The sequence below is a fragment of the Athene noctua genome, chromosome 1 (genome assembly GCF_965140245.1).
Source record: "Athene noctua chromosome 1, bAthNoc1.hap1.1, whole genome shotgun sequence".
Taxonomy (NCBI): domain Eukaryota; kingdom Metazoa; phylum Chordata; class Aves; order Strigiformes; family Strigidae; genus Athene; species Athene noctua.
In genome coordinates, this window is record NC_134037.1 from 222033764 (window position 1) to 222055391 (window position 21628).

At 37.7% G+C, this 21628-nt stretch overlaps 1 protein-coding gene across 2 annotated transcripts in view; it reads left to right on the forward strand.

Moving 5' to 3' along the window:
* Nucleotides 1-6569: 6569 nt before the first annotated feature.
* The window catches only part of KLHL1 (kelch like family member 1), a 257373-nt gene continuing 242314 nt past the window's right edge, over nt 6570-21628 (forward strand). For both annotated transcript variants that reach the window (XM_074931125.1, XM_074931133.1), the window contains exon 1: nt 6570-7084. In XM_074931125.1, the coding sequence (XP_074787226.1) occupies nt 6570-7084 (515 nt within the window). The remainder of the gene's footprint in view (nt 7085-21628) is intronic.

A 21628-nucleotide genomic window follows, 5' to 3' on the forward strand; every position in this document is an offset into this window, starting at 1 on the left:
GGCTGATGCTAACTCCTGAACTAGTTTGTGAGATGCTAGTTTGTACAACCTAAAACCATGTTAATGATTGTGATAATGCCTTATCACTATTGACCATCTTATGTGGGTTACATTGGCTCTGTTTAATTTAATTAAGTCTAATTTAATTTACTAGCATATGTGTAGTGGTAAAATCCTAGATATTTCTTTTTTATATAGCCTGTTTTGCAAACTATGGGTGTCTCCACTGTTGTGATTTGACAATATGTGATATTTGACAGAAGTTTTTACTTCAGATTGAAAAATAAATATTAAGTAAATGATCAGCAGGAAACTGCGTATTTTTTGAACAGAACATGAAAGCAAACCAGCTCTGAGAAGGTTCTGAGTCACAGAAAAAATAACAGCAACTATTATTGAATCTAGCTAAGAAAAAACCGTCCTATTTTCTTTGCATCACCAGAATTTCCACAGAGGAGGTTTATATGATATCATCCATAGAAGCACTGCTAAAAGTTTTAGATTTAAATTAAAACAAAACAACACAGTGATTTTAATGAGAAATTCTATCACCTAAAATAGATAGCAACAGCTTCCATGTGAATTGGCGAAGTGGGACAGGTAAGTGGCTTCCAAATGGAATAATCTAAGGATATTAGGTGGAGTATGGCATAGGAGCACCAAAGGTGTGTGCTCTGCCAAACCTGTATGAGATAGAGTTCAGGAGTTTCTCTTGACTGTAACTTTGGAAAGAAGGCATGACACTTTTTTCAAATAAGGGTAATCCAAAGCCAGCTTGGCAACTGCAAGTAAAGACTATGTATTTCTCAAGAGAACTGACAAACATTGCAAACAGAAACTGTGGGAACTGATTTTAGAACTGGAGAACCTTAATATTCTTCAATTTGCCTACCTTTCAAAATTTAGTAATTATTTCTCTGGTTTCAAAATTTTATGTTCTCTAGCCTTAGTTTACTTGTGAATATTTATCCATGACAAACCAGTAGCATTTACTCTTCTTAAGTGAAATTCTTTGACCACTTAAAAACTGCTGTAGGGTGTGTTTATACAACTGCTTGTGACCATAATGAAATGGTTTAAGAAGTGACTGTCCCTCCAGCTAATATGAGATAACTGACTGTGCTCTTCTAGGCTCCTACAATGCAGAATAAAATGTATCATCTGTTCAAGTCACCACTGGGGGCAATTCATATATCACTATTTTATCCAGCTTTACTAAGGAGGCAGTAAACAACTACGGAGAAGCAATTTTTGTTACCCTCTGAAATAAATGTAGCTGGTCACCACACCTACAGAAATCTATCCTGTGCTGCGCTAGCTCACTGTTAATTTTGAGAAATAACATCGTTTAGCCTTTTAACTTATCAAAGGCAAAGTCATTCCCAAAAGTTCAATCTCAGTTGAAAAAGCACTGAAAAAAAAAATTACTCAAGATGACAAGTGAATCAGTTCTGGTTTACTGTTTAGTTTTGTTATTCCATTCTTGTGATTATTAAATAATCATAGTTACTAAGTGTAGACATATTTATAGTATTTTAAATATGTCTACATATACTATTATGGGAGAAAAATCAGCTCAACAACTTGAAAATTCCCTTTTTGACTCACAGTAATGCCACAGCGTTATATGTATAAATTTTAAAGAGCATAACAGTTCAGTTTCCCACTACTACCATCCTTTCCTAGTGTTTCACAGTTTACTTTTCTAAACCGATTCAGAATATATTTACATTTCATAAAGCTTGTTCAAAGGCTTTGTACATAATAAAAGTTTAAAGACTAAATCTAATACATTATTTATTTGTTTATCACTTAACACACTGCCACTTTCTTCAGTAAGTTTTGATCTCTCAGTGGATGTCCAGTGCCACCAAAATTTCTTTCTCTACTCTCTTTATCTTGAGTATTCTATAGATCTGATTCACAACATCTTTTTAACACCCCCATATTCTTGCTTCTGAATGTATAAATAACCACCCACAAAAATCAGCATCCTTATAGCTGAAGCACATGTTCATTCATTCATGTGAAACTTCCCACATTCAAGTAAGAATTGTTTTTAAACCATTCATTCTAGTATCGTCCTTATCCAAAGCACAGTGATATCTCTTGTGTTTTTTTCTGCTTCTTTTCATCAAAAGTTACTGTCTTCTGGATTAAAAATACTTGACAGATTAAAATTCAGTAACAAAACTACCCCTTATCCTTTTAATTTGCTGAGAAATATATACCTCCTCTTATTAATAACTACTGTTCCACAGTAACAGATATGCTCATCATCTTCAGACTCACTTGTTGTGTATCTTTTGACTTCAAAAACACATAGACTAGGACTATTCATAACCCTAAGGGTACTGTTAGCACATTACTTTGTGTGATGGTTCTTTTATTGCTTGTTTTAGCAATCAATAACTGCAACTACAACTTAACTTTACTTCTAATCTAGCAGTTCTTCCTGGCGTACAGGGTATGACATGTAAATAGCTAATGTAAAACATCTGAAACCTAAAAATAAACAATACCCCAAAGCTTTGCAATGGAAAGAAGGAACAAAGAGGGTTAATAAAATCTGACCAGTTTGGATACCCTACTTCAGGGTGCTTCTCTTTGGAAGTGCTTTTTACTACTTGGAGGACTTATTAAAAGGACATATATCCTTAGGACATTTTTCCTATATAACATGAGATTGAGACTTCCTCAGGGGCATGACTACGTGAATTTAATTCATTTGAAGAGCATTAGAAAGACAAAAACACAAAGAGAAAGTGTCAGGAATCTGACTCATTAACAGGGATATTAACCACTTTCATCTGTTTGCCTAACTAATAGAAAAAAGAGCCATGAGCACTTGCAAGCAGTCTGTAAGGTTATTCAAGTTTCGAGTGGTTATGAATAATCTGGTGAAACTACAACAGGTGAGGAAGTTCAGAAACATGCTCTTTAATAAACAAAAATACACTGTGATGCACTATATTCCAGTATGCAAGCAACAAACACAGGACAGATTACCCAAGTTTATTATTATATTGGCTACACTTCATGGAATGTGTAAAGTATGCATGGAAGGCTGTTAGGCATCAAAATGTTTCCCTTCAAAAACTTAGACGTATATTTTCACAATTCCGATCATACATTTATGTCAACCCCATGTGGGTAGACTAAGACATATTTGAATAGTAAACAAATTATTTTACTGTAATTCCTATGAGCACAGTCCCTAGAACTCCAGCAGAGAGCCATTTTGAACTCTGGATGGAGAAGCAAATATAGACAACTTATAGAGTTAAGTTAACCTTTTTATGTTCCAGAAGTTTCAACTCAAAACACATTTTGTGTTCATTTTGTCATGCGTTAAGTAGTTCTTTACCTCACTGGCATAAGTCAAAAGTATTTGTGGGGAAACATGAAAATAAGAAACTATGAAAACCTAAAAACTGTTTCATTATTTTACTTCAGGCTTGGGAAACCAATTTATTCGTCTACTATATGTAGTAACAATAGCTACTTCTTCAGTGTAGACTTTTTTGGAGGTAGGTCTTGTTTACAGTACGTTGACAAAAGATCTATGAATGTGATATGAACTAAGTAAATCAAGAGAGTTTGCAAGATTTCATTTTATGATAGAGAAGTGTTCATACAACTTCACATATGAAAAATAAGGTATACATATCAAATGAATGCATCTCTTAACTTGCAAAAAAATGTTTATGTACCAAAATATTAATCAAGTAATGTTAAAAAGCATATCAAAGCCTAACACAATATACTGAAAAGTTGAGATTTTAATTATTTAAAAGACCCTATTTATTTTAGTTACTGACATAACTGAAATAAAAGAAAAAAATTATGACCAAATAACAAAATATTTTTTACTTTTTTTCCTTATAATTGTTGCTAGTTTGTACCTGAAAGGTGATAAAAAACCTGAATCACCTTCTTGGGTGATACTGTAATAGATTCATTGAGTGACCTCCAAAGTGCATTTAGAAAAACAGTTTTGTTGGAATGTATTGGCATCTGTATTTATCTATGTTACAGTAGTAAAGGTAGGAAATCTAACCTATCAGCTGTTCACATCAAATGATAAACTAAAATATTAATGCAGATTTTAAAATATCTAAGGTTTATAATATGGCACAGAAGTTTTGTAATTCTCCTCAAATCAGAATATTTCTAAATTTTCCTAATCAGTTAAGAGGTATTTCATACAGAACAGAGAGCAAACTGTCTATGTATTCATTGATTAAAGCTATTTTATATGTACATGTCCACATCTTTTAGAGCTTGTAACTAGAAAATAAGTATCCAGAATTCACTGTAGATGATTTCACATATATTGTCATAAGGGATGAATTTCTAAAGTGTCTGAAATGCAAGCTTCATCCGCCCTATTCTAGATGAAGATTTTCAGGCTTTTATTCCTGATGCTCTTCCAAGCAGCACATGTTTGCTCAGATCAGTTTCGGGATAAAAATGAACTGTCTCTTCTGTTTGCTTTAGAATGGCTTTTGACTTTTTTTTTTTTTTAATCAATGAATACTGAGAATAAAACTGAGGCACTAGGGAGTCTGCAGTCCAGCTGTTGTGGCATAAATCAATATTTAAAATGCACAGTGGCAATTTTTCTTCTTTTGAAAGCAGGACATCGTGTCCTGAATTTCTTGATCTGTTAAATCCAGAACTTTACCAACATTAAACACAAACCCTAATATTGGTTTCTACCCAGAAGTACTACTTCAGTAATAAAGTAAATAAAACAGTAATGTGCTTCAGTGATAAAGTAAATAAAACAGTAATAAAATTGTTAATTAATGTTTGACTCTTGTGTTTCTTTGGAGGAATTTTCAAGCTATAGTGATTTATGAATGAGGAGTTACAACATTCCAGCTTGAGGGAAAGAATTCCTTCAACTTTATTTCTTGAAATCACAGAGTTATCATACAAACTTTTTTATAGCTCACGAGTGCATTGGTAAAGCTGGCCAATGCAAAGAGTACCGGGAGGAAAATACAATCTTTTTCATCATTTTCCTAGGAATAATCTTCTTCTTAAATACTACTTTCTACAGTACAAGTGGATTGAAGGTATTCTCTGTATCATTGCCGGCAACTTTTCATACACGAGTATTTATGAGCTAGCAGGTGATACGCAGTTTTCCCCCCGTAATCCTCTCCTACATTTCACCATGAAGCTTTTTATTCTGTAATTATGTCCCAGATGCACACTGTACTTCGTGACACCCCTCCCAAAGGGGCAGATATTCTTAAGCAGATCCCCCTATTGTGAAGGAACCTCCCTTGGGTTTAGCACTGCCAGACTGCATTAAAAGCAGATATAAAAGGTAAGAAGCAGATGTACAGGGTTATTTCTGTTTGACACACTGTCACTCTATGCAATGTCTTCTATCAGTACAGCAAAACTGAGCCAAGAGGCTAATGAATGGAACCCGCAGAATAAATCATTAACCTGTAGCCTCATCCGGTCCGCTTGCAGTCTGTTAAGTCAGTACTCCTGTGATTCACACTCCAGTGCTTGCTGCTGCTGCGTTTGTTGTTTCGCTTAATTTTGCTCCCAGTTATTACACAGTTGTCTGAGAACCAAAATACCAAGGTGGGGAGACCTGCACTGGAGAGAGGGCCGGAGGAGGCGGCTGTGAGGGACAGCGAGTGACCTGCCGACTTACTTGCAGGCGGGAGGCTGAGGCATCTCTTTCCGTCTGTCTCTCCGCGCTGACGGCCCCAGAGCACATCTGCGTCACGTGCAGGGGAGGGGGCGGCTTGGTGAGAGGCGCCGAGATAGATAGAAAATTGTACACTGAGGACCTTGACAACCTCACGGGCGTGATTTTTTTTTTCTCTTTTTTTTTTCTCCTACGTACATCGTATATAAAGGAGCCCCGCTTTCTCTCTGTGCCAGCTCTCAGGCTTTGCCATCCCAGATTACTGCAGGCATAGGACTCCCCTGAGAAACGGGATGGGAAGGCGGGAGGTGGAGAGAGGCTTCCAGGTGACTTTTCCCTCCCTGGCTGCACTCGGTCACGGAGCTCCAAGCGACTGAGGAAGAGCCACCTGCCTCCCGCTGTGGCTGCCGCCGCCGCCGGTCCTCTCCGGGCTGTAGCTCCGCCGGCTGCCCCGTTAATCAGATTAGCGCGTCTTCGCAGCCTCCGTCGCCCGCTCTTCCCTCGCAAGTGCCTGTCTCCCCTGAGAGGTGTCTCTCATTTCTGCCTCTCTCTCTCCTCCCCTTTCCACCGATCACCGTGCGATCCTCGTCAGCTCTGGGCATCGCTCCCTCTCTCCTTCTCCCTTCCCTGCTGGGTGTCTCTACCTCCTCTCGGCTCCGTGCATCCCTCCATCCGTCCTCCCTCTCTCTCCGCACTGGTGTGTGCGCGCATCTCTCTCCTCCTGGCGGCTACCACCCCTCGCCTTACAGGCGCGGCGCTGCCCGGAGGAACCGCCGCCGCTGCCGGGAGCGGGGCCGCCCCGCGCTCCCCCCGCCGCCGCCGCCCGGCCCTGCCCGGCCGCCGTGAGTCCCGCCTCAGCCCGCGCCCGTCCCCCGCCCGCCGCGGCACCATGTCCGGCTCCGGCAGGAAAGACTTCGACGTGAAGCACATCCTGCGCCTCCGCTGGAAACTGTTCAGCCACCCCTCGCCGGCGGGCGGCCCGGCGGGGGGCGGCTGCCTGCCGCCCGACAGCAGCTTCGAGCACTGGGGGCCCAGCCAGAGCCGCCTGCTGAAGAGCCAGGAGAGAGGCAACAGCGCCTTCTGGAAGAAATCCGCCTCCTCCGCCTCCTCCTCGGCGGCCACCACGGCCGGCCCGCCCAACGGGACGCTGCTGCCCGCCGGCGGCCGGGCGGGCGGCGGGCCCGGGCTGGGGCACGGGCACGGCCCGGGGCCGCCGCCGCCGCCGCGCACCGTCTTCTACGTGGAGTCCCTGGAGGAGGAGGAGGAGGAGGCGGAGGCGGCGCCCGGCGGGATGGAGGTGGCCCGGGAGCCCGAGAAGCCCTTGGCGCCGCCGGAGCGGGAGGAGGCGCCGGGGGGCTGCGGGGATGGCGGCAGCCGGGCAACAGGTGACGGAGGCGGGCACAGGTAGGGAACCGCGGCGGCTCCGGCGCAACCTGCGCGGCGCCCGCGGGCCGGGGGGGCGGCGGGAGGTCGCCGCCTCCCGGCCGCGGGTAGCGGGGGAGTGACGGGGCTGTGCGCGGGCGCTGTCGCGGGGGTGCTGGGGCCTGGGGGCGGGAGGGCTTCTCCGTGTGAAATGGCGGGGTTTGGGGCCGAGGGGCGCCCCGCCGCGCGGGAAGGATGGCGGGGGGCTGCCCGAAGGTCGCGGGGGGGGCGGCCGGCCTCAGGGTCGGGGTGCCGCGGGCAGGGGATGCCTGCCCAGCCCCTGCCCTGCCCCTCCCCATGCCCCTGCCCCTTCCCTTCCCTTCCCTGCCCCGCACCGCACACGGGGGCCTCCCAAAGCTGCCGCTCCGCGCTGGGGATCGTCGCCACCCAACTTTCTCAGAAGTTCATTAAAATGCTAGCGGGAGGTGATTGTTGTTCCGAGCATTGGGATGCCAGGTGATAGGTAAAAGTAAAAACCTCCGCTTTCCTGGAACTCGGCGACTAAGTCGTGTCACAGCCTAGCTCAGAGAAAAACACGAATTTCTTTTATGAGTCATCAACAGGGTCACACCTGAGAAGATGTAAGAACAAGCAAGACACATCCAGGTGCTTGTGTTTCATAATGAAACTTATGCTAATGTTGAGTTGCTTCCCTTTCTCAGCCCCTGCCCTCCTCCCCACCCCAGCCCAAACAGAAAATCATTAGAAGAAGAAAATATATCTTACATAAAGCTTTCAGAAATACCATGATACAGATAATCCTGAGGATAAAATTCTACATTGGTTTAACTCTGCTTGCCCCCACCTCCCCATTGTTAAAATAATTTAATTTTCATTTCCCTTGTCATTTATTACTTTATCTGTGGAAAGAAATGTATAGTTATGTTTCAAAACAGAAAAGAACGATTTGTGTTCTTCATATTGAAAGTAAAGTATATGGTATTAAATACTCTATTAGATAACTACACAGTGCATTTGTTTGGATTAATACGGCTGTAGATCAGCATACATGTACATATAACTTTGAGCACGTTAAGCTTTTTCATAGAGACCTAAAGCATGTATTCTCTACTTGATGAAGCTCTTTGTTGTTTTGTCAGTTATCATAGTTCATTTCATAGGGGCTACATCATATAAACAAATATGGAATAGCTGATGGATGATTTAGGGTTTTTAAAGAAAAAGTGATGCTGAAGTTTTCACGAACTTTGGACATTATTCTGAACAAAAAGAAGATGCTTATTGTAGCTTTCAATACAAAATGTTACTGAGATATGTTATAAAGACAGGTAAAATAAAGCAAAATTCTCTCTTCAGGGTTTCTGAACTGAATATAAGCAGTTAAAACCAGATACAAATATAATCTCATTCTATAGATTTTATACTAGGTGTGTCACTGGTCTGAGAATCCTCAGAGATCTACATACTGACAGAAGCTGACTGAATTTTAATGGCACCACGATTTGATTAAGAGTTGACTTGTTAGAATGGACTTCATCATCACATATGTACTCTGTGATAATATATATATATGATTCTTAACTGCTTTTTGGTGTTTATAATGCATTTATTTCATGTTCTTCATTCATCTAGTGGTCGGTAGCTCCTAGTCTTGTGAAGGAATATGCTAAAATTTGTTCAGATTTAAAATAACTAAGGCAGAGAGATACCCTTTTACTATTAATGAAAAAGCCCCCTTTTGAGATATGAAAATGTCTAGGATAATTTTAGAGTCTGAGACTTCTTCTTTTTCCATCTAAGAATCTTTCATTTACCTACATGTGTTTTGAATGCTATGGCAAGAGGTGGTCAAGTGCGGCAAAAACGGCAGTTCTGTGCTTGAAAGCTCAGTGATCCAACAGTCTTCTAATGCCCTGACAAGTTATGTCTCACTCCTTCTGTAGTAGTTAGTCTCTTTATGAATGGTGCCAACTTCTTTACTTCGTTATGACTAGGATATGTAAACTCCTGAGTGATATATACCACCACTCAGTCCTGAGTGATAGATATCACCAAATACATCAACAGATGAATATGTGGAACTTCCACCAAGCTTTAAGGCGTGCCACCTGCATGTTTGGTACGGTGAGTGTGAAATCGTTAACTCCTGTCTCTCCTTTCTATCTTGTCCGGTACATATTTAGCAACTACTTTAATAGTTCAGGACTGCTCGGAAAACAGTATTTTTGGTTTGTGAAAATGATGATTTCAGTATTTGGATATGTTCCAGTATAGACCATATCCAAAATATGGTTAACAGGAGGTCTTTGTGCAGTATTAACTAGGAACCCAGTGGTAGGACATAATGTGAGGAGCAGGTTGACATGATTTTAGGCTTGGGATTAATAAATTTGTTGTTATTTCTATTATTATTATGTATGTACAAGCGAAAATGATACTTTTTTTTTTTTTCCTTTGGCTTCTACTTGGAATCCTTGTATCCCCCAAATTTATTTATTTTTTTTTTTCCCTGATTGCTCTTCTCTGCTTGATATGCGAATTCTGTACTGGCATCTTTTTTCAGCCCATCTCATGTGCAGAATCCCTGATATTGGCTATTTGTGGATTTGTAGGTACTCTGTTTTCACATGTAAGTTAAACACTTAGCTGAATGATCTTGAATTCTTAATTTTACTTTTAATACTCTGTAGATATTATGGTATTTATTTAATGAGACAGCATGATTGGCTAATAACAAGTACATTCTACTTAATTTATTTGGTTTTGTATGTATCCATATTAATTGTGAAGGTACTTGTATGCCCAGGTGAAGTTATGTGAATAGTCCCATTGGTGCTAAGAAGACTTAAGGGTTAGAGTTCATGCATGATGTAAAGTACTGATGTAATTGTTCTACATTCCATATTGTATTTTTAAAAACAAAAAATGTTTTAGACTTAATACTGTTAAAACACTATGTGATTGCTTGAAATTGCTTGAAAACTTGCATATCAAATTGGTTTAGAGCTTGCATGACAAATTTGGCAGTAACTGCAGTAGATATTTAAACATAAGTTCTATTTTGATCTTAATTTTGTAAGAAAAAGCTGTTAGGAAAAAATTATCTATATAATTAATTTATAATTAAGATTTATAAATCAGCCACAAAACTGTTGGAAAAATACCAGTGCTAAGATTATCTGTATATCCATCAGGTCCTATGAGTTTATAACGGGGTTTCTGCATGATCATGATAGCCTTTTTTATGTGACGTATTAATCAACCCTCACCATGTATGGTATACACTTAATAATCAAAGAGTCAGTACTTTATTTCCTCTTCCCTCAGTGAGTGGTAGCATGGTTTGCTTGCTTTATACTGTCCAAATCCTATGAAGATGTAATTACTCATGAGCCCTCAGCACTGTTCACCACTACACTCAGCACATGCCTCACAAACTACTCATGGATTTATGTGTAAAACAGCTCTATTTTACAAGGGAGGTGTAAAACAGAGAGAGAGAGAAAAATGGAGTTCCAATTGCTGGTTTCACAGCACATACAGCATTTTTCTCCTGCTAGTTTCTGTGTTCTCAGTTGCACCCATACATGATGAGTCCTTATGCAAACGAGTCCCAGACTCCTCTGGCTGTGTGCAAAAGGAATGAGGAACACAGGATTGAATTAACATTTTGTTTAAGAGACAGCTCCAAGAGGATATGCTAGATATGCCTAACTCACACAAAGCAAACAGTGTGAGACAGTGCAGAAGTCTTTCACAAAACCTAAAAGTATTTGAAAATACAGCTTCTGAAAGAAGATGGCAAGTCCTCCCACCGCTAGATACTGTATAATAATGTTCTCTAAAGCAAGAAGTGAAAGGACTGAGTACTGTGCCCTCATCACACAGCAGAGTTTCAGCTGGATCTTGCTTCAGTAGAAAAAGTCATGAGGAAAGAGCATTTTCTGCTGTTTCTGTCGAATTTGTCTTTGGGAAGTAAAAAATTCAATATTAATAGCATCCAAAAGTTTAAAAAGTGTATTTTGTAATTCAAACATTAACTGAGCAATGTAATTTACAAGTCTCTATGCTCAAAACTATTTATTTAAATTAAATAATTATTTAATAAGAAATTACAATAATCATCAGGGTAGAATCAGGAACATAAAAATGTGTATTTTAAAACTATAGATTCAGAACTGTTGGATAAGCATTTTTTTGTATTTTTCTGTTCTGATCCCACAAATCTTGCATTTTGATGCTTTTGCCTATTAGTATCCCACTTTCCAAGTCTTTCTTCTTTTCTCTTAGCAACCTACCATCTTGTGGTTAGCATGCCGCTATAGAAAGTTACGAGTTTGAAACCTGTCAGGATGAGCAAGAATTTCAATGCAGATTTCAGATTTAATGAGAAAATACTTTGATCATTTAAAAAAATGTAGATAAAATTGTCATCCAGATTTACAACTTAAGTAATTGATGTACCGTTGTACATAGAGGATTCTGGCCTCTGGTTTCTGAGTAAATGGTGTTTCCTTTTTCCAGCTTTGACCTTGGTACTGAAGTTTACAAAAAGAGGGGAATCAAGACACCTTCCTGCGTCTTAGTCTATCGTGAGCTCTCACAGTTCTTAAGTATTTTCTCAACTGAACTTGGTCTTTCTGAGGTGCTGTCTTCTTGTTATTATTCAGATATCAAAATATGAACTATGGATATATGAGCTGTGATAGCCAGATCCTAAAATTAGATACTATAGATGTCAGATTTGTAGTTGCTTATGGTTTCCATTGATTTGGCTATCTCGCATCGACTGCTCTGTTAAGGATGTAATTTAAGACTGGGGTGGAATATAGATGACACAACTCTACCTTTCTAGGTTATGGAATCAGAAGAGGATAATTCATTTGTTTTTATCTTGAGCTGGCTTTTCAACTTGATTATGAAACATAAAAATGGTTATATAACTTCTATGCTTTTATACTTTTGCCTTTCACAACAAAAGAGGCAGGGTTCATACATGCGGGAGAGACGAGCACGCACACGACCAATGTGATCAAGCAATGCCCGTTTATTACAACTAAGAAAGCCCTTTTATAATGTTCTCCTGCACACGTGAGTAACATGCAGTACAAGTCCTCAAGATTGGACAGTTAACTTAGCCCACGCTTTAAACCTTCTTATGATTGGATAAAAGGTGACACATCAGCCTTGCCAGGCTTCCTGCCTTGTGGAACTTCCTCTTCTGTCCCAACCCCTTCCGGGGGTTGTTTGTCTCGTCGAGTTTCTCCCCCCTCATTCAGGGTTACGTCCTTATCGCGTTCTTGCTCGGCTGAGGCTCTTATCAGTCTTGTTCTCATGCAGGATTGCTCACGTGGCCATTCTCTCACAGAAAGTCCTCTAGAATCCCAACACATACACAACACAGACCACAGACCTTTCTCCTCCAGAGTTCTGATTCATTCTCAGAGGGTGCATGGTCTGTGTATGGGACGCAAAAGAGTTGGGTGATAGTGGATGATCACAGAGCTGAAGGCTGTATGTACACATGGATGGAATTAAAGTTACAAGGAAAAATTTAGTTCTAGAATCTCCTAACTGTGAAGTCTTTGGCTTTGCTACTTCTAGAAAAGTATTTCTAGTGTGGGTTTTTCTGCAGGTTTTTTTTTTAACAAAGGAAGCAGAACACAGGTCACTTCATGTGCTGTTATTTCTCTTGTCCACAACTTGGCTGCAGGACTGAAACTTGGGGATTCACTATATATTCCACTACCACTTGAACTGATAGAATAACTGATAGCAAAAGGAAGTTCTTAATTTTCATGTGGATAATTACAATGGTGACTGTGTACTCTCTTTGCAGAAAACCTGGGGAACACAACAGCTGAAAGGACAGCAAGTCTTAAGAGTCTTCTGCTGCATTTGAGATCTTAGTGGCAAGCACAGACTCATACACTTTTCTTCTTGGTGCTCCCAAACATTTCCTTTTCTTCCATCGTCTTTAAACTCCTTTTGTCTTAATTACATGTTCTCCTTCTGGATCTTATTCTAGCTTTTTTTCTCTTTTTCACAGTCTCAAAACTGTTCCTGTCTCCCTTATTTAAATCCTAGGTTCTTACCCAGTGTTGCTTTATTTTATTGGCTTCTCTTACGATCCACCTCCTTGGTTTACTCACTAGATTACTTATGCTAATGCAGAACTGTCCATTTTTTCATGTATATTGTCCTAGATACTTTCACAAATCAAGTCTAGTTGTCCCCTAGTTCCTCTACAGCTTCTCAGACCTCTCATTCTTCTGTTTCTCTGCCATTGTTTCCTAATCTTCGAAGTTCAGTATCCTTTACACCTTCCTTCAGCTCCTTTGTGACTTTTAATGGAATCCTGATAGAATTCCAGTTCTGATGTTTTCTCCCCAGCTCCCAGTTTTACTGTTTCTCTGACCTGTTTTCTCGGCTGCTGCCAAGTTAACGGTACCATTTGTTATTTTTAGTGGGTCAGTAAGACACCTAAGTTTGAGTAATTCATTCTGTCAGTGGTGAGGATTTATCTTATCTCTTTCTCAGATGCTCATTTTAGAATAGGGTGAATTGTCTTCCAGACATGCCTATTTCTCTTCACTGAGTGTAACAGTAGTCTAAAGTGGCTAGTCCAGATTTAAATGTTCACTCTAAATGTTTAACATTCAATTAAATTTGAGCAAATGAACATAATTTGAAGTCTTCATTACAAATTCAAACTGTTCTGAAAGGATAGAATTAATTAAATCTTGGTGGATTTTCGTAGCATTAGTAAAGAGCATATCTCTCATCCCAATAAATCTAAGCATGCTGCTCTGAAACATAGGACCACTAAACCTTCTAGAAAGCAAGACTTGACAGTTATTTTTGTTGCTTTTATCCATATAGTTGAAACATTGGCTACAACAACTTTTTTTTTTTTTCCTTCAGACTTCTTTTCAGAAATGCTTGTACTGTTTTGCTGGAATATTTCCAAAAGATTCAACATGAAGAAAAGATTTGGCAATGAAAATATTAGTTGCACAGATAAATGGTAATATCAGTAAAATACCTCTGAAAATGGTTATCTTATGGGTAACATCAAACAGCATTAGAAAAGGGAAATGCTGTTCAGCCTTTCCATAGTAAATGTAAATTTACATATTAAATTGATGCTGAATCTCTATAGGTAAGCCTTCAGAAATACTGTTGGCTTTAATTTCTTTTTCTTTTTTTTTTTTTTTCTCTGATAAAAACAGTTTTGTAATAAAAATAGTATGGACATATATAAGTCTATATGGGCACACAAATGACTAAATCCATATCATCTCTCTTTACATAAACATCATAATGCATACATATATAAAAAGTGCATATATGTATAAATATTTTATATATTTATGCATATACACGTACTTTTAATATTTAGATTCCTACACAGTTATTAATGAATAAATTATAGTTGTTTCCCCTATGCTATTTTTGTGAGCAGTGAAGTTCACTTAAATAGTATACATGGAAAAAAAATAGAGCATATTGTTGGAATCTGTGCTAAATTCGTAAGGATGGTGCTGCTACGTATAGGTTAACATATTCTTAACATGTGATCATTGCTTTCTAACAGCTACTTCTAATCCTTGTGACACCTTTTTTTTTATATACCCTGTTACAAGCAGCTTAAGAGATTGCTCTTTCCTTTTATATCTCAAACTTGCATGAAAACTGCTCCTTAAATATTATGCTATGATGTTTTGGCAGAATTTCTTAGTATACAATTTTCCTGGTGTTGTTTGAACAATTTTTTAGAATACAGGATTGATGACCTAAAATAAATTATTTGCACTAGGGAAATAGCTAGATGTGTGCCATTAAAAGTTTCAGAAAGGAAAATTTGTCTTGTAAAAAGTTGAGAACCACTGCAACTTCCACAGAAAAATAAGTACCTGTGGTAATCATCCCTAGTAATACTGAACCCCCCCCCCAAACCAACAAAATCCCCAAATCTAAACTTTACCAAAAATATAATGTCATCAGTGCCTAAAATTTCTGATTTTTTATTTCAGGAAGTCATATCTTACCAATAGTTTAAGCCAAACACAGATACAATATATTAACATATTAGTAATTTTTAGTAACAGTTTTACTAATGATTATAATTTTGATTAGATGTTTTCCGTTAATCTTTTTAGTATTTTATTTAAAAATTTTAAAAGACGTTAATTTTAACTGTAATAACACATTAAAACATCATCATTTACACTTTTAAAATATTCTTTTAATTTATTACAGAATAGGAAGTGAAAGCATTTAACTGCAGAATAGACAAAAAAAAGTAATTTCCTCCAAAATTCATGTTAAAGTTTATCTGGAAATTTCAATGCATACTTCCAATTTATTCAGTTTGTTCTTCTCTATGGCTTTCATTTATTTCATCAACTACAAGAAATATCATATTATCTGTAATGTATATGACTATAATTCCATATCTCCTATTTCCAACTTGAGTATTTGTACTGGCAATGCTGAGAATTACTGTAAGTTTAGACCAGCATTACAGTTATATAGCCATAAAGACTCAGAGCATAACAAGTCATTATTATGTGTAGCCTGTGGTTTACCAAACCACATTTCCAATCATACCTCCCGTTTCTTCATTCTTCGCTCCTTTACTGCGTATGTCCCTGCCACATTTTGGCTGTGTCAGATAACCTTTTTTAGCAGTTAGGATCCAGAATCCATCCTTTCACTTACCTAGACCCATCTCATCTCTAGGTTTCCACTTTCACTGCTTGATGTGGAATTCACCAGTTCTACTTCACCCATCTGGGTTGATGTGTCTGGAGGCTTTAAAATTAAAGATTCACAGTCTAAATTAAAAGTCCTAGGGGTAACTTACAGAAATCAGAAGACACTCATCCTAGCCTGGTGCTTATACAGAAGCTGCTTTTACCTCAGACCAGAGACAGTTCACACTAAAGATATTTTTCACATGAAAAATACTGATTTTAATTAATGAAATAAAATGGAAAATAAAGGACGAGCATGAGTATTCAGTTCTCCAAAACAAACCAACAGGAATGTGCAGAGACAATTAAGACTGAGTTCAATGTGGTGCGTATTCCAAAGTTTGGAATGATTTGCTTCAACTTGTTATATTAAAACTGAATGTTAGAAATGAAAAATGTAAAATTGTATCTGATTGATAACAGGTTATTTTATCTTTTGGCCTTTGGCATTGTTTCAACATTTGCCATTATGTCAAAATGGTTTTGAAAGATGGAAATGTCTTTTTCAAAAATTAAAAAATATTTCTTAAATCGAAACCAATAATCTCTATCACTCTGGATTGATTGAGTTTAAGGCCCTTACTTTCTTATTGTCGAAGTAGCTGGGGTCACTGTGTGGAATGCATCACCCACCATTCATTCTTTTTTCAACTGTATTAATCAAGTTTTCTGTTTTGCTGTGTCTTATCAACATTAAAATGTTCAACCTTTTATAACACTTGGATTTGCCTGTCATCTGTTTTTATCCTTCCTCCCACTCTAACCATATGGAAAAACCAGCATTGTTTTGACATTATGGTATCTTTTTACTGCTGATGTAGTTCGCTTTATGCAAAGCTCAAAGAGGAACCCAAACCCAAATCAAATCAAAGATCACAAAAGATCCTTTCATCTGACAGGTATAATCACACACTTGTACATTATTTGTTGAATGTAGTCCTAGGATTGAATCCTATTTGAACTTCTAATTCTTTCTAGTGATTCTTCAACTATGTAAGCGATTCATACATGTAAATAGGATGTAGAAATATGTAAAGAGAAAACACAGAATACATAGTTTGTTGTGCTTATGTGGTTTTGTTGAAGCTATCTCCTCCCAGAATATCTTTTAGTACTTTTATCTGAAGTACTTTCAGAGCATAGAAGTTATCTTATGTTTCTGGGCAAGTGCCGTAAGTATGGAGAAATAATTCAGAAAGAACAGTGCATCTATATTTGCAAGAATATTTGGCACTTCAGATACTCAGCTTTCTGTTCTTAGACTTCTGGCTACCTTTGGACATGTGAGTTCTTTTTCTGTTTAGACAGGTAAGGTGAGTCACTAATCCAGACCTTCAGGATGACCTGGTTCACCACTTTTTCTCAAATTCCTTGTTATTTCTCTAGTTATAAATTGGAATCTGAAATAATATTAGCATATATCCATTCATTATTAATCTCCACATACACTGGTGTATTTTTATGCATGCAATTGAATTAGAATAATTTGTGAATGTCTGAAAGATTATTTTTGTAAAATGATTTATCACAGAACTTTTTAGTACTAATCATCATGCTAAATGTACACCTTTCCTGTGTAATATATGGTGGATCTATTCATGCAAGTTGAACTTTTTTCTTAGTTGTTTTGTGTTAATTTTTATTATTAATTTATCCAGAATTATGACCTACTTTTTGTATCAATTACCTGAAGTTCAGAACAAAAATACTCCAAAAGAAATGAAAAAAAAAAAAAAAAGTAGCAATAGTAAGCACAACTTCAAAATGTATAAGATTCAAAACAAGGAAGGAGAGAGGAGAAAGAAGGAGAGAGAAGTAAAGAATGCAGAATAATCAGTGTTCTAATATTTTCAGTTAGTGGGAACAAATTTTAAAATCTTTTTAGTCTTCTGTTGACAGACACAAAGACTTCAAAGTACTGCTACATTTCAGAAGACTTTTTAAATAGAAAAAGCTACAATAAATAATTGTTTGTTAATCAACAATGCCTTCACCAACATATTCAATTATAATTAATCTTCCTGAATTGAGTTTTGCATATCTTGACTCTTGTTATTTTAATTTAGAAGATTAATCACTTCTGTTGGAAAATATAATAGTCTTTGAGAGGATTGAAATTTAGATGAAAGTGAATCCTTCTGTACACTGTTCATCTGGGCTGGAAATGGAATTTATGAAAACTGCTATAAAAGGAATGTAAGAGAAAAGCCTTGTTCACATACAAAATTAGACACAATAGTTGTTATCAGTTGAGATTCTTTGTAGGTTTCTTTTCGGCCCAGTGGTTTCATTGCAGTAACTTACAACTAAATAAGGAAATAAAGTGTATGGTTCTTAAAAGCAAAATTGAAAAGAGTCTTAGAAGATTCATTAATATGTTACAGGAGAGAATTAGAATGCAAAGTAGTTTGAAAAACCAGAGACATCCTCTGAAAAAATGAATATGGAATAGTTCAACTTGCTATCCTGTCACAAGAAAAATCAGCAGAGATACACAGTGGGATCAGTTCTGCAGAAGCTTTGCAGTTAAACAGCAAGTAAATACAAGTGAACAATGCCATGCTGCTGCTATAATGTAACGATAGGAATATATAAACAGATACATAGTCTGAAAAACAATTTAATAATTCCTCTTCTCTGATCAGTTTTGGTAGAACCTCAGCTCTGCTTTATTGTCTAGGACAGTCACAAGATGTATGGATTGTCTGGAGAAATTCTGAGTGAAAAATTACTAGAATTTTAGGAAACATGTTGTACCAAAAAAAAGATTACCATAGGAGAGAATTATTTTGTTTTTTAAAGATTTGATAACAACAGTCATCTACTCTTCCTATGAAAGGAATGTTGGAAACGACTTAGAGGACATTGAATGACTCAAGTGTGTCCAAAAAAGGGCAACGAAGCTGGTGCAGGGTCTGGAGCACAGGTCGTACGAGGAGCGGCTGAGGGAACTGGGGGTGTTTAGTCTGGAGAAGTGGAGGCTGAGGGGAGACCTCATCGCCCTCTACAGCTACCTGAAAGGAGGTTGCAGAGAGCTGGGGATGAGTCTCTTTAACCAAGTAATAAGTCATAGGACAAGAGGTAATGGCCTCAAGTTGCACCAGGGAAGGTTTAGACTGGGCATTATGAAGCATTTCTTTACAGAACGGGTTGTTAGGGGTTGGAATGGGCTGCCCAGGGAGGTGGTGGAATCCCCATCCCTGGAGGTGTTCAAGAGTCAGGTTGACATAGCCCTTAGGGACATGATGTAGTTGAGAACGATCAGTATTAGTCCAGTGGTTGGACTGGATGATCTCCAGGGTCCTTTCCAACCTAGATGATTCTGTGATTTAAATCACACATGACATTATCAGTAGGAAACTGATTCTACAGATACTGACGCACAGGAACAGATTTTGTGGGTGTGTTGTGGCCTATTTGATATCTGGGATTAGAAGAATAGTTTAGACAAATGTCTGTCAATCATGACACGTTTAAGCATGACAGCCCTTTTGCCTTAAAAAGGATCTGCATTCCCTCACAAACTATCAGTCAGTAATCTTTCCATGAAAAAGTTGGCTGCAGAGCTGACAAAGTTTAAAAAAACTAACCTTTCATATGGCAATTAAACATTTTTTGCTACCATCCCATTTTTACAGCATTCTTTCAATATAATTTAAGTATATCCTCTCTACATTTTTTTGCTTCCTCATTCGATTTGCTCTTCCACTGGAGTACTGTGGTGTGCCATGTCATGACTATACATAACTAAATTCAGTCCCCATCATGTTAGGCATTAAATGTATACACATACTCATATCTTAAAAAGCTGAGAGTTTAAAGAGATTATACTAATTGGAAGTAAATTCCAGTGATATTATCTGTTTGGTTTTTTTTTTTTTTTTTTAAGACAGAACACAGAAGCAAAAGTAACTGAATTACCTGGGGAGATTTATAAACTGAAACTAACTGGTTTGCGTCTGAGTCCATAAAGACACAACCCTATATCCTCCTCAAATAAATGATGTAGGAAAATAAATTCATCCACAGGACTCATAAAATTGAAGTTAAAGTCTGGAATTAAAACTTGTGTGTTTAGTTCCTCAAACTCTAAAATTTAGTGTGCTCCTTTTTGTGCATCATCTTCATCGATATCCCTTCAATGAGCCCATTCAATGTCATATTTCTCTTTATATCATCTTAAAAAGCCTGTGGGAAATAATAATTGTTTTTTTCCTCCAGAAAGAAATAGTGAATTGGATACAAAAATAAAAACTTAGAGGTAGTTTCGTATCATTCTTAATAGCACTATGTATTCTCTAGTACCATCTGTCTCCACCATTAAGATTTTAGGTTGATTTCTCTTCAGGTGATACTGTTTTCATGTCAGGCTTCAAGAGTTACTAAAACTCAGAGTTGAAATAAGATCTTTTAATGTGCTAGGCTCTTAATCCCCTCCTAATAAGAGAATACACAGCATTAAGAGTGTAACTCATGGCTGTCTAATCAAGGCGATTGCTGTCTGAATTGTCCTGTTTCCTTTGTAGTGGTGATTGGGAATTATGTAGCAAAAAAAGGCAGGGAATAATTAAGAAAGAAAGGAATTTACTTGTTTTATGAACCTTCTTCTAAGAAGCTTCCTTCTGAAGAAGAAATTAATTGGAAGGCTTCTTTCCAAATTTCATTCATTAAGAATGGATATAGATGTTTCTTAAATGTTTTGTTTGGTATTGAAATTAATTTCCTTGTGCATGACTCAAGAACATTTTGAAAAGATCAGTGAAACAGTTCAAGATATAGAAAATGAAAGAATAGTAGAGATTAAGATTAATAAATCTCCAGAATAAATATTGGAAAGAATTTTTTTTTTTTTTTTTTTTTTCCTGTAGACTAATGGTTATATTACAACAGGGGCGTATCTAGGCATATGTTATTTTGCAAGGTAAAGTGGAATAACTTCACTCTTCAGGGGCTTGTTTTTGTCTCTTGCCTGTTTGTGTAGTCTAAACAGAACCGCCTGTGATTACTGTGCTGTAGGAAAAGCTCAAGTATACTTCAGGATTTTTATTTTGTTTTGCTTTTTATGTTAGCATATGAAAACAGAATTTGAAAAAAAAATCCACCCAACAGATGGTTTGTACATTCTGTTGCAAGCAGATGATAGGTGCTCTGATTAGTATTATGCAGATAACATTGTCTGCTCAAAGTTTGGAAGAAAGTATGATTATGGCCTAAATTAAACAGAAAAATGTCAACATGTCTTTTTTTTAATGTTAAGAGGTGAATTATCTGCATATTTCAACATATGCACGGTTGTATGTTTCTGTGTATATAACTATAGATAGACAAGCTGGGAAGCCAGGAACAATATTAATTTCCAGAGTACTGCTGCCTCTGTGTTTAAATGTCGTGTTTTGATTTTATGTCCTAAACTTTGCTGTCAGAGCCACAACACTGTAATAAAACTTAAATCTCTACATGTTTGAGCATATTGATATGCCAGTTAGATGCATCACAGATTCCTTGCTGATATGTATTTCTTTTTAATTTTCATATATCTTCATTAGTTATTCCATTTTTTCCTGGAAAAAGTACAAATAATGATCCTGCCTTTTTGTCTTTTCATAAAAAACACTACTATGGAGGAGATTGTGATGAAGCTCAGAAAAATACATTACCCCTTTGCATGCAGGCGAAACTTAATTTATCTAAGATTCCTTACCATTACCATAACAGACAATTGTCAGAGACTGAATTCCAGCATCCTTTCAGAGTAAGCAGCAGTTGTAATGACTACTTCACTACTGTAGATGGTTCTCTCTTCAGG